A 15,762-nucleotide genomic window follows, 5' to 3' on the forward strand; every position below is an offset into this window, starting at 1 on the left:
GAATTGAAACTTTTTGTGTTATGTGACAGCTCATTTAAAAATACTTATTCTCTGATATAACGAGTAATGCTTATAATGAGCAAATTCAGTCGGTCCAATCTACCTCATAATAACCAAGTTCGACTGTATTTTATAAATAAAAGAATATTTTTTATTGATTATGGTTGTATGGTATGTATTTTAAAAAACTAACCAACACCATCTGTAATATATGTGTTCTTAGTTAAAAGAAAACAATTAAGTATGACTGAAAAAGTGTGCACTATTTTGTCGGATCGCCCATAGCATACCTAAACTATTATGGTTTGGTTTAGACAGGGTTTTATTGAATTTTTAAAACTAACAAGCACTATCTGCAAATTGTATTCTTAGTTCAATTAATACAAAATAAGTTTGACTGACAGTTTAGTGTGCACTATTTATATTGAATCTTAACAGCCTACCTCCACCTCTTACCACTGTGATATACTATATTATTTTCTTGTTAATCATACTTATGGCTTAATTACATTGGCAGACGCGCAGACCCAACCCGATCCAACGATCCACGCCGACCGTCGTTGCCAACGTTTTTACACTATTTCCAATTACACACAACGATTCAATTGCGTTGTCCTTGCTTTTGATTGGTTTAAAATAAACATAGTATTGCTATTATTAAAAATATAGGTTGACCAAAAACTAGATATTTCTTAGATTGGTGGCTACACTGAACGCATTCCCGCGCAATTTTACGTCAAAAAAACTGAGCTGTCAGCTGTCAAACCTAGCGAGCATCTGTTAAAATTTACACGGCCGTTTGACATTTATAGAAAGTTTGTATACTTATTGTTAATTTACATCATTAATAACTGGGCGAGCTTGAATCTCCAAACCAATTGAGTAATTCGAATATCGAAATCGAATAATCCAAAGACTACCTAATTTATTGTAGCGAGTATGGCCATATTTCAACTGGCTCAGGCGGTCAGGACTCGCCGTAAACGAAAACACTGGGTCAAAAGTTGGCTAACTGAAGAACAGTGTGATCGCCATTGAATATAGCGGGTTTTTTACGTTCCACACTACATCTTAGGCGTGTATTAATTCGACGAGGACTGTGTCCTCGGTGATACTCCATATATATTTTTTAAGTTTTCGCCATCTTGTAGTTGGTTCAGTTGAAATGAGTAGAATGAAATGAACGACCGTTTGCATGACTCGCGAGCAGGCGCATATTCGTCTATTTTCGTACGCTTTCGGCAATCTTCGCTTGATAATGAATGGATCGCACGACGGAATAATAGAAAATTTTCCACTTTCGACCCGATCGCTCACGATCCTTGAAAACCATAGAGAATAGAGTTTGACAGTCGTGGAAGACGATCGGGCCAGACGCAATCTGCCAATGGAATTTGGGCTTTATATTGTTTATAAGATAGCTGTGGTTATTGCACCTTTACATTGTACATACATTCAAATTCTACTAAAAATTCTTATGTAAAATATATTTGGTTAAACCGTAGTTTGTAGACTTGTAATTTCGGAGGAAATGGCTACATTTTGCAATTCTTATTTATCACAATATCCATATTATACGATGATTTAGTATATTATTATCTTAGGGTGAATGCTCCGCACTAGAGACCCTTAGCGGTAATATATATTTTTTAAGGTTTTTAGATACATATTATTGATTTACTAAAACATTTTAAAGTCTAAAATATTGATAAATTGTCTCGAATTGCATGCTTCATATTTTTCCAGTAGATGCCTCTGGTAGGCGGAGCATTCACCTTAAGGTCTATTCTCTATCATTCAAGAAATGCTAAAATAATTGGAAAAATATCAATGCACAGAATTAAGATCATAATGACACATTTTTCCCACAAAATTTACTAATAATTTATTGTTCTGGCTTTATCTGAAATTCTTAATTTTTTTTATTTAGTAGTGTACTTTCCCCTTATCTGTCAGTAGACAATAATCACTATAATAAGGAACTATATAAAAAATAATGAATGTTGATCACAGGATTTATTCAAATTTATTTGTTTTCTTTATGGTTGCTGCAATATTCAGGAATTAATAAAAAGCAAAATTCAATGGTGTAACTCATTTAATTGTCAGTAAACAGGAATTATTCAAAATTCTAAAGGAATCACTCTAGTCTGTATTATTAAACGATATTTATTCCTGGTAAAAAAAGTGGTTGACATACAATTATTTTTTTCTCATTTCATAGTGATTATTAATTTTCTTCAATATCTAGAGTAGGCAATAGTTTTTTTTAAAAGCTTCTGAATCAGCCTTGTTGCAATTTATTGTCCGTTATGATGTTTTAGCAATAGATTTTTGGGTTGTCACTGTGTGTTCTTACTCCTTTCTTTCTCGACGTTTCGGCCTCAGCAATGAGTAAGAACACACAGTGACAACTTAAAAACCTATTACAATAGCGAACAACTGTGAAAGTCTGAAACACAATATTATAAAAGAGTAATACGTAAAATTTATTGCTTGCTTAGATAAACATGGATTATATTGATACATATTGTTGTTTATGTTTAATCATTTGATAATGAATTCATTTTTTAAATGAATTGATTTTGTTTTATTTTCAGAGGAGTTCTGTATCTCCCGGAGACCGTGACAAGTATCGATCGCGGTCACCTACGGATCCCGATCCTACCGAGTCCAAAAGACGGAAAGAAGAGAAAATGCTGGGTCATGTGAGTTTAGGGAATATTGTAACATTATTAGAAATGTAAAAATATCTACTATCTAAATTAATGGGTCAGTGCAAAAATGTTGATGTTTTAGAAAATCGAAGTAGAATGATTCGAATCGCTAAAAATCGTAGGCGATATTGATATACAGTATAACCTCGTTTTTACATGCCCATAATTCACGTTTTCCTGGCAATTGCGTCTAATTTTTGCAGTCCCGATGTATTTCAGTACATTTAATACCCGCATTTACATTTTTCTTTCCCGCGATTTACGTCGGAAATATTTAAAATATGCGAGTTACGTGCGCTTATCCAGTGTGATGTTATAGAAGGCTGGGAAAGGATTTCAGACCAACCCCTGGAGGATTATGTAAACCTTGACTTCAATGTTATGACATCAGACTTGGTGGAAGTTGATGATATTGTTGACAGTCATTTAACACCAGCAGTCTTGTCTGCTGAAGAACTGTCTGATGAAGAAGAGGTTGATATTCCAACAAAAGAAGAAGCAATGAGGTTCATCAAGGGTTTAAAAACCTACTTTACAAGCTTTGCTGATATTCAAGATGACACTTCTAAATGTTTATATAGTCTTGAAAGAGAATTACATAACAAAAAAACAAAAATGCAGCAAACTAATACATGATTTTTTTAATAAAAAATAAAAAAAAATTTCAATCAAATTTTTAATTGAATGTTGTTTTTTAATAAAACGTTATTTTTTTAGAAACATAAAATTTAAATGTTCTTTTTTTCAATACCCCCCTTTTACATTTTCCCTCCAATTAGGTTTTTTTTCAGTCCCTTAAAAAACGTAAAATAGGGGTTATACTGTACATATATATTTGGATGGGTTCAAATAGCCTATTTGAATTTACAATATTTATACAACAAATAAAGATATACGGATGAGCATTTTGTATATGATAACTCAATTTTGGTAACAACTGGAATATCTGTGCACTAACACTAACCCATTAAAATTTTGTATCTTTTTGAGTCATAAGAAAACATTGTTTGGTAACCATTGTCTTAGCTCAACTAGGAGTAACAGGTATACATATTACATTACTCAATACATATGTATGAATTTTTTGAATTCTAAGGGAATATTTTAAAATAACGCAACGATAATATTATTGACTTTTGATGTTGTCTCTTTTAACAGGATAGTGACGCAGAAAAAAGTGACCAAGACCTCGTGGTAGATGTAGCAAATGAAGTGAGTGACTTTTTGTTTGGTTAATTACTTTCTGTTTTCACAATGTGATACATGTCTCTTGTGTGTACCTAGTCTGTGTTGAAAACGTATTATCTTTTGAATATACCTTATGTGTTTATATAAAACAAATAGGTGGCCAGTTGTTCTGGATTAAAAGAATCTGGGATCCTAGCACGGCCTTAAATCGAGGCCCGCCAATAAATAAGGATATCTATGTTTGAAGTGACCATATTTTCTTGTAATGGATAATGGATATATTATATCATTAGGTTTCTCTCTTTGATGAATTATGAGACCTTTTTAATTTACCTTTTCTGAACAAAGCGTGTGTTGCAAATTTTCCTTTCATAATTATTTAATGTTTTTCGTCATGGCTTTTTTATGATTTCTCTGCTGTCAATTCACATTTTTTCTTCATAATATTGTTTCCCTAATAGTGTTTCAATCATCATTATTATGTCTAGTCTGGGTCCCTATAAATCCTTGGTATTTAGCAATTGTCTTTTCTGCCTAGGTCAAATCTGCCCTAGCAACTATTGGCTAAATAGATATTACTGTCTAGTTCTATATAGCTCTGTCCACTTTTCTCGGTCCCAAGTTCTTTGTTGATGTTACTGTAGGCATACATATGTCCATAAGACAGTGCAACCCCATTTGATTCTAAAATATGTACACAGTTAGCCATTCAGTTTATTCTTTATAATCTTGCTATCTTACTGAGTATGTATGTATTCTAATATTCAACATTTGATTCTATGATTGTTGATTATTCATGAATCATGACAAACCAACCTTTTATTGAAAAGCTGTAACCTTATGAATTGCTCAGCAGGAGGAGAGAAGAGGTGAAGACCACAGTCTAGAGAGGGTGAGCGGAGATGTGGGTCGAGAGAATGGTCCAGATAAAGGAGGCGGAGGAGTGGGCGGCGGAGGGCCGTCCTCGCAAAGACCTCCCAGCCGAAGCGGATCCAGTTCCTCCCGGAGCACTCCCAAGAGCAAAGATGAAAAACCGGGCACCCCTGGTTCCACTAAAGGGGGCCGATCGGTGACCCCGACCGGTGGCAAAGGCGGATCATCCCAGGCGCCACCCCCCGGGGGTCCGTACTCCCCTTTTCCTTCCACAGGAAGCGGTTCTAATTCGGCATCAGGGTATCACCGAGATCGACCGCCCCCCGCCCCGCCTCTGCCGTTGCCCCTGCCCGCATATCCAGATTCACCGGGACCGCCTAGATCGAATGGGGTAGCCGCAGGAAAACCGTAAGTTTATGTACTTGTCTGAATGTCTTCTATTCAGAATTATTTTCTTCAGGTGTTTTGTCATCATTGTACATTTTGGTAGTGTAAAAACAAGAGGTAGTGTGACGTAATTCATTTTTGAATGGGCATAAAAAGTGTCCTCGAGTGGCGAGGCGGTCGACATTTCAGGCGCCTCGAGGTGCAACACGCGCGTACTCGAGAATCTGGCGAGCGCTCATACTTGAGTGCACGGCACTCAATGAGGTCACCGGTACCTTGAATGCACGCAAGTTATTACGCACGAATCAAATCCTGTCTGGACAAGGTCTAATAGTTTTCTTCTATATCGATGAAAAGTAATATAATATATTAAAACTGTTAATCATCTGATGGCGGGAATTGCGCAATCTGCAACATGCGCACTTGCTAATTGAAAGGTCAATGGATCGATATTGACCGCTGCCTTTGATTATTATTTTATATGTTGAGTAAATCATAATGGTTTTTCACCACATGTCAGCGGGAATCACTCCCCTGGGAATTTTCATTTACATACGTAAAAATGTTACGTATCAATTAACCTCGCCTACTTCTTGCATACAGGAAGAAATGGTACCTGCACGCTTTACTTTTAGTGTGTTAAATACCACTATAGTGATGTATCTATATGGCTTGTGATCATTTAGCTGTCTTGATTAGTGAATGTGTTTATGTATTGTTGCAGAGCGTACTCGTTCCACACGTGCGGTGGCCCCCTACAGCCGGTGCCCTTTCCGGCCGACGCTCTGATTGGTCCCGGCATACCCAGAGGAGCGAGGCAAGCAACTACTTTGCCGCACGGAGAGGTACGCTATATCCCCATACAACATGTGATTGTAATTCATGTTGGATGCTTTGAAGAAATACAGGCAATCCTTGACTTTCGTACATAATTGGTTCCTGAAAATTTGTACGAATGTTGAATTTATGAAAGTAGAGCAATCTAAAAAAATATCAAAAAGTGTATTTTAAAATATTTATTTATCGATCATGGATATAATAAATTTAACGAGGCATATTGGTGTTAAGCCTCGGCTTATAATGCTGTGGGTCCCCGGTTCGAATCTTGGGTCTGGCAAATACACATATTGTTTTTCAATTTGTGTTTGGAATCAGAGTATGGACCTAATAGGTTGAGGAAGTGACTCATAAAAACAAATCTGTCAATACAACCTCCACTCTGTAGAGGCCTGGGAACATGTTGAAGTGGTATTAGCGTTCAGGTGTTTTCTTAATAAACTTGTCAAGAGAGGGAGCAACTGCATGGAAGTGTACAGTTTTTGCATTTTCGACAAAAATTTAAATTTTAAGAGATGTATGAAATAGCGAACTGTATGAAAGTCGAGGACTGCGTGTATACATATTGTAAATACATATAAGTATGTTTATTCCTACATGTCCGCTCTCAGATGCAGCATATCAGTGGGTTAGTGTGCAGACATTGTATGTTCATTTTTACACAACCTTCTGTATCACACTTTTAATAGATTCAAATCAAACAAATTAGGTTTCCTCAAAACATACATAAGTTGACATGCAAACATCTGTGCAGCACCCCATTGACATGGCATGACTACCTGTTGGATGGTGAGGCAAACAATAAAAATATCTTTACGTAACTGCGGTATATAGTAAAACCATGTAACACAATTTTCTTTTGGCATATTCGGTTTACCCTGAAAGATTCAGAATATACTGAATATTTTCAGTGTATTTTAAATAAATTACTTTTGTATACTTAGTAACTTTAGAATTTTTCTCACTTCTACTTATATTCATTTTATAAATATTAGTTATAATGACAGACCAATAATTTGAAACTACTTCTAACAGTATGTTTTACAAGGGTTTATTGTTATACCAGGAAAGGGTTATAGGTAGCGTAGCGTCACTGACGTTCATCTTTGGATTGAAATACAAGTAAAAATGAAAGAAATTTTTACTGAGATGAGATTTAAACCCAAGCACCTACGTATTGGACATGGCGGTAATTTCATATCTATTTTGTGAGATGTAGAACCATGCTCTAGATTCAAACACACATTCAACAAAGAAACATATAAATTTGATCCAACTATAGGATTCAAACTCGGGCCCACGGATTTAGAAGCGGGCATTCCAAAATAAATAAGTGGGTGAAGATTTTAGTTTATTCAAACCTGTTTTATTGTTCTTCCTTTAGAAACATATGTATTGCTCTATTATTTATTACATACCTGTATCATTCTTTGTTCTTTACAGGTGGTGTGTGCAGTAGCTCTTTCCCAAAGTGGGTCGAGCAGACACGCGTACACGGGAGGGAAGGGTTGCGTAAAGCTTTGGGACATCACCACGCCCAACAGCTGTAGCAAACCTCTCTCACAGTTAGATTGTCTGGTGAGCTTATGAATGCTTATATTATTATGCAGTAAGACTTTTCTTTATTACTATTTTTTTTAATACCCGAATAGGGGAATTCAGGAAATTCTGCCCAAATATTGTTTTGAGCATTTGTACTAAAGTAATAATATACACTAATCTTGAAATCTCTGCTGGCATGCGCCACTGAAACCAATATTATTGCCGTGTTAGAATCGGTGCTGAAAAGGGCACTTCAAAGCGCAGGACAGCCTCAGCCGAAACAATGAGCCGACAGGCAAATAAGGGTAAACAAAATATGTGCATGTCTTTGTCATGCCGTGAGAAACCTTACCTAAATCGGTACATACATGTTTGATACAGTCGATAGTTTAGTAAACGTTGGGTCTCATTAACCCACATAATGGTATCATAGAGGAAATTGACAAGAGAATTATGTCGACGACAAACATATGTTACTTTGGTCTATTTTGAAATTTAAACCATCTGTTGTGACAATTGACGTTGACGATCGCTGCGGATGACTTTGATGCGGATTGTTAACTGAGATGAAATGCATTATCACAATATGTTTTTTGCCTGTAATCAAATGATCTTTTCACATACTACATACAGTGCTCTGACATCATAGGCCATCTGTGACAATGATCCTAAGTTTTCGATGATTTATGAAATAATGTGATTTATTTGGTGTTTACAGCAACGTGATAACTACATCCGTTCTGTGAAACTGTTACCCGACGGCAGAACCCTCATAGTTGGCGGGGAAGCTTCTAACTTGTCCATTTGGGACCTCGCCAGCCCCACTCCTCGTATTAAAGCCGAACTCACTTCCAGTGCACCTGCCTGCTATGCGTTGGCGATTAGTCCTGATTCTAAGGTGAGTGTAGCACTAACATCAGTCACATCAATTACATATAATACAAACAGTAACTGCACTGGTATCTTGTTGTCAACAGATTGTTCACTGGTATTAAAGTGAAGCATTGATTAATATTATAAAATTGCAGATTAGTAGCAAGTGTTGCCATTACTCAAAATATATTTGCCCTATATTCAATAATAAAATATGATCAAAATCTAAAAAAAAATGTACATATTATTCTTTGTAATTTTACAAAATATGTAATGCAAGAAACATACAAAAAAATGTTTAAAAACTTAACTTACAAAAACCAATTTAAAAAAATATAAATATATATTACTTATAATATTATTGCAATAGAGCGTTTGTCGGCTAATAAAAATGGCCATAATATTCCAATTTGAAAATTCAATACAATGAAAAAAAGAATCTGACATTAAAACCAATCATGCATGAAACTATAACATAATATAAATCATGTTTTTTGTTTTGTTTTGTAGGTTTGTTTTAGTTGTTGTTCGGATGGAAATATTGCCGTTTGGGATTTACACAATCAAACCCTGGTGCGACAGTTTCAAGGTAAAAATTTCTTTGTTTTATGATTATCTTATTGTGAAAAATATTAAGCTGTCTTTGAGGCAATCTTATACTACCATATCGTGTATTTGACAACTTCGAGAAGAGGAGAAAATGATTATTATGACTTGTGAATTATGACTTGAACAGTTCGATTGATAGTTTGAAGGCTAATGTGTGAATAGAACTGAGTTTCACTTAGAAGGGCTTACGCCAGTTTGCTGTTAATATTTATTGCAATGGTTTGTGAGTAATTCCTAAGGTTCTGTGTGGAACATTGAAGAGATTGAAATTAGATTACGTGGCACTTAGACACACCAGTGATTTATTTACAGTAATATGTAACAAATATTTAAAAAAAGAAAATACATAACGTGATAATATTACATTGTATTGAGGTTGTCATTGAGCATAGGTCATTTCCGAGTTTCTAGACAATGGTCATTCTGTCTATAAACCATGTTTACTGACATCTATTAAAATTGTTGGAAACTTTTTTCATCGATAATTAATATTTGTGGTGAAATTCCGTAATGAAATGTCAGTTTATATCATTTGCTGATGTCTAAGTATTTATATTGTGTTGCATAGGTCACACGGATGGCGCTAGTTGTATAGACATATCAGCGGACGGCTCGAAGTTGTGGACGGGCGGACTGGACAACACGGTGCGGTCGTGGGACCTCCGTGAGGGTCGCCAGCTTCACCAGCACGACTTCACCAGCCAAATATTTTCCCTCGGATACTGCCCCACCGGTAAACATTATTTTGTTTTAATTATAATCCTTGTGACACATCTCTATCCATATTTATCATTTGAGAATATCTCACATTCTCAAGTTATGGATGTTTAATTGCAGACATTCATTTCCTGTCGAGGACTGTTCATTCTTAAATGTTGCAGTGGGTAATGCTTTACATCTCCCAAACGTTTTGAGTACAGTGGAACCCTGATCTACCGTTCTCGCATAAATCATTTTTTCAGATCGTTCATTTTTGAAAGTCCCGCCAAACACCCATAAGAACAATGTTAAATAATCCCGCATTAACCGTTCCCCGATTTATCGTTTTCCTCGATCTATCGTCTAAATATTATGGTCCCGTCACAAATATTATCCCGATTGACCGTTTTTGTTAAATATTTTTCATTTCGCTTTCGTAGAATTGTTCATGATACATACAGATCTTTCAATCTCGTCGCTTTGTTTGCACAGGTCGGTCGGCGCTCAGGCTTGCCTAGCATCTCGTATCACGTAGTTTTATAATATGCAACATGAAAAAAACTAGAACTCTAGCTGAGAAACTGAAAATAATTCAAGACATCGAAAAAAATCCAGGAGAAAAACGAGTTTTTTTTAAAAAAAAAAAAATTTTATATCCGCATTTACCGTTTTTTTTAGGGTCCCTTGAAAACCGTAGAATCGGGGTTTCACTGTATGTGGTTTAGTGTTCGATAGATATAAGAATCTAAAAATTAAAATGTCATCGGAACAACAACCACTATATCACGACTGCAGATTTCTTAGCGTTGATCTTTGAAAATATGGATCCCGCACTTGTGAGTTATAAATATAAACCCTCGACCCCCGCTAAAGTCCTTAATACTGAATACAACACTATAAAATTGTAACCAAGACATGATGGTTCTAGGATACATCATTTCAGCTAGGGTTGATCCACTGCTGGATGAAGACATCTGCCATCTGTGTACATAATGTAGTGCAGAGTTAGATTGGCTCTTTTGTTAGCCCGTACTCTTTGGCTATGCGTAATACGTAATATGTAATGTATATGTATTGTGTAGGGTCGTGGCTGGCGGTAGGCATGGAGAACTCACATGTGGAGGTGCTGCACGCGGGTAAGCCGGACCGTTACCAGCTGCTGCTGCACGAGTCGTGCGTCCTCAGTCTGCGCTTCGCCGCGTGCGGCAAGTGGTTCGTCTCCACCGGCAAAGACAACCTGCTCAACGCCTGGAGAACGCCTTACGGTGCTAGCATATTTCAGGTAAACTATCTTATATTATTTATACATTACACATAATAAATCTTCTGTCACCTAATGATATGCTCTATTGTGGTTTCTTGGAATTATAAAAAAAGAAAAGGATTTGAGTTGAACACATTTTTGTTTTCTATAAATGGTGTAGGTATATAATATAAAGTACCTACTAATACAATAAATGGTGTGTATACAATTTCAACCATATGCGTGGATACTTTTTAATGTTGTCGGCGAAAACACCAATTACACATAACTAGTGTCATAAACGTAATCCGATCCCGGCGGCATCGGTCTAGTTGACTGTCCAATTGGATTTTATTGCTTAGGGTCGAAAATGTTGTTTTTAAACGATCGACATATTAACAGTTTTGCTCAGTATACCCGAGAAGTAGCTCGCTATAAAAGTGAATAAATGTATGGAGAAAATCATAAACTAAAATGTCAACGAATCTTTCGTTATTACATCCGAGATCTTGCTATTTCCGTGATCGTAATAACCAAAGTCGACTGTAGTCCCCTGATTTTACGTTTCCAGAATTGACATTTTACCGTTATTTGCATGTAGTTTCTGCTGTTCTGTTTCATTTCAGTACATTTTAGTAGATCTAATTCTGGGTTTTACGTTTATACTTCCCGCAATTTACATCTGAAATATATAAAATTTAATTTAAATCCAACTTATACGAACACGTTCAATACAATGAATGCATGGCAATCATTGAAGTGAATTCGAGAGGCATGTGTGAATTTCTATTTATAGATATGTGTGCTGTGCCCAAGACCAAGTTGACATAGAGCGATTGTACAATTTTTTTGTTGTTTTTCTTTTGTTTACACTTGTTCAAATAATAATGTCTCAACAAAGAAAAGGAACACTCGAAAAAGTGAAAGAATACGTTGACATAATATGCTCCAAGCCAATTTGTATGATTTTTTAATATCCCCAGAATACTTATTTTATAGTATTTTTTGTCAGTCCTTTGAAAAACGTAAAATCGGAATTTCACTGTACTTTCATGATTATGATAGTTATTCTTTTCAATTTTCAGTCGAAAGAATCTTCATCGGTTCTCAGCTGCGACATTTCAGCCGATGATAAATTCATCGTGACGGGATCGGGCGACAAGAAGGCCACCGTTTACGAGGTCATCTATTGATTGTCGGCTAAGTATTCTCTCCGCCGTCTCACGGCAACAGTGTACCACATCTGCGTCACAATCAGTACAATACTGAGCCGACTGAATAAGTGTTTACTTTATACGTGTAATTTTTAAGTAAATGCTTATGCTTCCCATAGTGATATCTAAGCGTTTACTCTCAAAAATAACGAGCGAAAGTAAATACCTACTCTGTATTTTCAAGGCGAGATATCTTTCAGTGATTAGTAATTATGAAAATGCATTTCTTATTTAAGAAAAACTTTACTATATTTCAAATAGAGTTTGCGTGGCACATCCGGTGACGTTTATTATAATGTAACAAAAATTAATTAAAACTAATTATTCCGAGTTGTGTTTTTAATCTTACGCAGTTTTTAATTTGCCGCGAAACAGTGTAATAAACTTATACACTCGTAATTGAATTCGTATATAGAAGTGATACGTGTAATTTGACTACACCGCAGAGCGAAAATTATTATTAATGGATTTGACAATTTGTAAATTAATCAACATATTGTGTGTGAGGTGAAAATATTAAATGTAGCCAAGTGTAAATTTGCTGTTTTAATCTATCAATGGCCTAGTGAATATTTGTGTGTTTCTGTTACAAGCATTCTCTAATTCAAGTGATATTTTGTCAATCGATCATGAAGGATTATGATATTATATTATATATTCCGATTTCAGCAACACTCCCCTTAACTATACATGTTTTTATTTAAAAAATATCTTTCGTTCAGTATTCATAATTATATATTTTGAATTTGAAAACAGATGGAGCCAGATGCAGGGATGCCATTATTGAATTAACGTAAATGACATAAGTGGCAAATGTTAAAATATTCAAGCATATCACACACAGAATTCAAGCAAATATGGCATTGTATTTCGTTTATTTGTACGCAAAATAAAATTAACCTAAACTATAAAATTGAACAATATACTTGCCTGAATTTGGTGCACAATACACATGATTATTTTGACAGCTGTCACTTGCGTTTATCATTTCCGTCACTATTTAGTGGTGTTGGTTTGCACTCACTAAATAAACGTCAATTTCTGCTATGCCTAACGTTAAGCGGCAGTTTATGATTATGCATCTGGCCTATAGTATCCTCTTAATCATAAAATTATTTAACTAGCTATTGCCAAATTGTGTTAAGGCCCTGTCTACATTTGTGCATTTTTTGTTTGGTAGAACGCATTGGCTGCCTCAAACTAGTTTCAAAATGACAATTTTTCATGATGAAAGTGCTGGCGCACGTAGCGCCACTGGCATTGGTTTTCTGTTCAACATCACGTCAGTGTTGCCAACCGAATGATTCCGCGACAAATGTATAATAGTTATTTACACTATAATCTTACGTCAAATAAGCTAACAATACTATAATTTTTACATCTTTGTATTAAAATCAACACATAAAAAGATGACTTCTTTCTGTGAAAAATTGAAAACTATTTAACGTACAGGTTGACACAGTGTGTTCCACACATTCAATCTAAAGCATGCGCAAAACTATTCAGTGTTAAAACCAGAATTAAAAATTTGAAATGAAGTGGAAGATCAAAGATCAAATGTAGACATGGCTTTACGCACATAATACCAAAAGTAGTAGGTACATATTTGTGGTCTTTGGTTAATTTATGATAAATCTAAAATTGGTAATTTTGAGCAATCCAAACTATTAAAATTATGACTGCAGTAGTGTTACTGTTTTCGGTTTACAGGTAGATATTGAATATAAGTTTTCCACTTTGTACGAAGTACGAAATATTGTCCCTTTGGAGTCAAAAATGTCTTCGATAAGTATGTATAACCGAATTACTCAGGAAGGATATGGTAATGACACATTGCTGCCATAGGTAGGGACATTATTATAATGAAATAAGTCGATTTATATTAATATGAGTACCTACTCCAAAGGGATGGTACATACTATAGTAAAACCTCGTTAGTAAGAACACTGATAATTCGAAATTCGCCGTAATTCGAAATTTTCGCGAAAAAACGGCCCCTTGAACATTATTTTCATAATATAAAATCATACCTTTAATTCGAATATCGTAATTCAAAATGATTTCAGAATCCTGGCATGTAAAAATATTCAATAAGTATTAAAGTACACTATTTCATGTGCCAGTCATTGAAAATCGTGACAGACTTTTCTTAAAACATCAAAAATTACTAATTTTATGAAGGTAATAAAAATAATCGTGACATTTTATGACCCATTGACACACAGTGGTATGTCATCAGATGCACAACTGCACACTGTACTCTACTCAAAGGAAAAACTATAACTCACATGTTTCAGGGCTGCAGCTATTTAATTGTTAATTGTTTATTGTATTTTCACATCGTTTTACTAGAGAACCAATGCCAAACAATAGTGTTGACAAATTGGAAAAAATATTTCATATTTTTCTGTAATTCTAGCTACTTGGTAACTTCAATTTATGGATTAATGACACATGGTATTTGCACAGATTTTGATTTGAATTGTATCGGAAATTTGGTAGGCACATCTATGATCGGAAACAAAATTAATGAAAATCAAAAAAGAAAATTTTTTCAAAATCTTTCCTCTGTACATTTCATATTTCGTAATTCGATTTTTTTTTCGATTTTCGGTCCCATGGAATTTGTATTAACGAGGTTTTACTTTATGTATAATATGCATAGATGATGAATAAGGAAATGAAAATGTTTATGCACTGAGAATAATGAAATAAAAATATATGTATTTAAAATGTCGATGGCATACCAATCATAGAATAATAAATCAGTATCCTTTTTATTGATCACAGATTGTGTTTTTTTTAGAAATGCATGAATAAGTTTCTATGTGAAAAATTCCACATAACACTACTGTAGTTTTTAAATTGAACTCATAGAATATTTTCCAATGATCATTGTAATTGTAAAAATAAGACGGAAAGTGATATGTATTAAATATTATTCTGTTCTCAAATTGATTTTAATTTTATTATTTAGACACGGTATAAACCTTTATTATTGTCTAGACATTGACTATCCAGATTTTTATTATTATACTAATTTCATAATGATGGATGAACGGTGAACTATTCAATGAAAGATATCAAAAAAATGTTTCTTCCGGTGGTAAAAAAAAATCTTTTGTTTTTTTCTTTTTAATCATAATCTGGGCTGTTTTCATTTTCAGTCAGTCCTAATAATCAAGGTACCTACATAATATGAATTCTATCATGTCAATTTATAATATTTGTTTCAAGAATATTAAAATAGTAAATCCTCATTCTTAATTAGGGTTTGTGAAAGTATTCAACCGAGGTATATCAGATCGGGGTTTTAATACATTTGATTTCTTTTGAATTACATAAAACATGATTTGATTAAATAATAAATGTTCCTATAGATTGTACTATGAGAAATCTCATTATACATACACATACATAACCATGACACTTGTGATTATGTTATTATAATTAAATTTGTGCGTCAAGATTTTTTTTAAATAACTACCTACTACATATTTTAACGTGATCTTCACAAACCAGTAATATATAATCACATGAAAAACAAATTTATTCTCCGTATTGAGAATTATCTCGGATA

At 34.5% G+C, this 15,762-nt stretch overlaps 1 protein-coding gene across 2 annotated transcripts in view; it reads left to right on the forward strand.

The window, feature by feature from the left end:
- Positions 1 to 14,717, forward strand: part of LOC147072877 (protein groucho-like) — a 64,960-nt gene extending 50,243 nt beyond the window's left edge. Inside the window, exons 8-18 of one of the 2 annotated variants that reach the window (XR_015070566.1) lie at positions 2,601 to 2,708; positions 3,876 to 3,929; positions 4,759 to 5,186; positions 5,890 to 6,010; positions 7,446 to 7,580; positions 8,263 to 8,442; positions 8,928 to 9,006; positions 9,595 to 9,759; positions 10,808 to 11,007; positions 12,054 to 13,319; positions 13,746 to 14,714. Coding sequence is in view for 1 of the 2 variants with exons in the window: in XM_085946223.1 (XP_085802349.1) it covers positions 2,601 to 2,708; positions 3,876 to 3,929; positions 4,762 to 5,186; positions 5,890 to 6,010; positions 7,446 to 7,580; positions 8,263 to 8,442; positions 8,928 to 9,006; positions 9,595 to 9,759; positions 10,808 to 11,007; positions 12,054 to 12,161 (1,575 nt within the window). In the remaining variant the exon portion in view is untranslated. Of the gene's footprint in view, positions 1 to 2,600; positions 2,709 to 3,875; positions 3,930 to 4,758; positions 5,187 to 5,889; positions 6,011 to 7,445; positions 7,581 to 8,262; positions 8,443 to 8,927; positions 9,007 to 9,594; positions 9,760 to 10,807; positions 11,008 to 12,053 lie in introns of both variants that reach the window. The other variant, XM_085946223.1, reaches the window with a different exon arrangement.
- Positions 14,718 to 15,762: the final 1,045 nt, after the last annotated feature.

This window comes from Rhyacophila brunnea, unplaced genomic scaffold (assembly GCF_057557595.1).
Source record: "Rhyacophila brunnea isolate RB1 unplaced genomic scaffold, BYU_Rbru_1.0 scaffold_19, whole genome shotgun sequence".
Classification (NCBI taxonomy): Eukaryota; Metazoa; Arthropoda; class Insecta; order Trichoptera; family Rhyacophilidae; genus Rhyacophila; species Rhyacophila brunnea.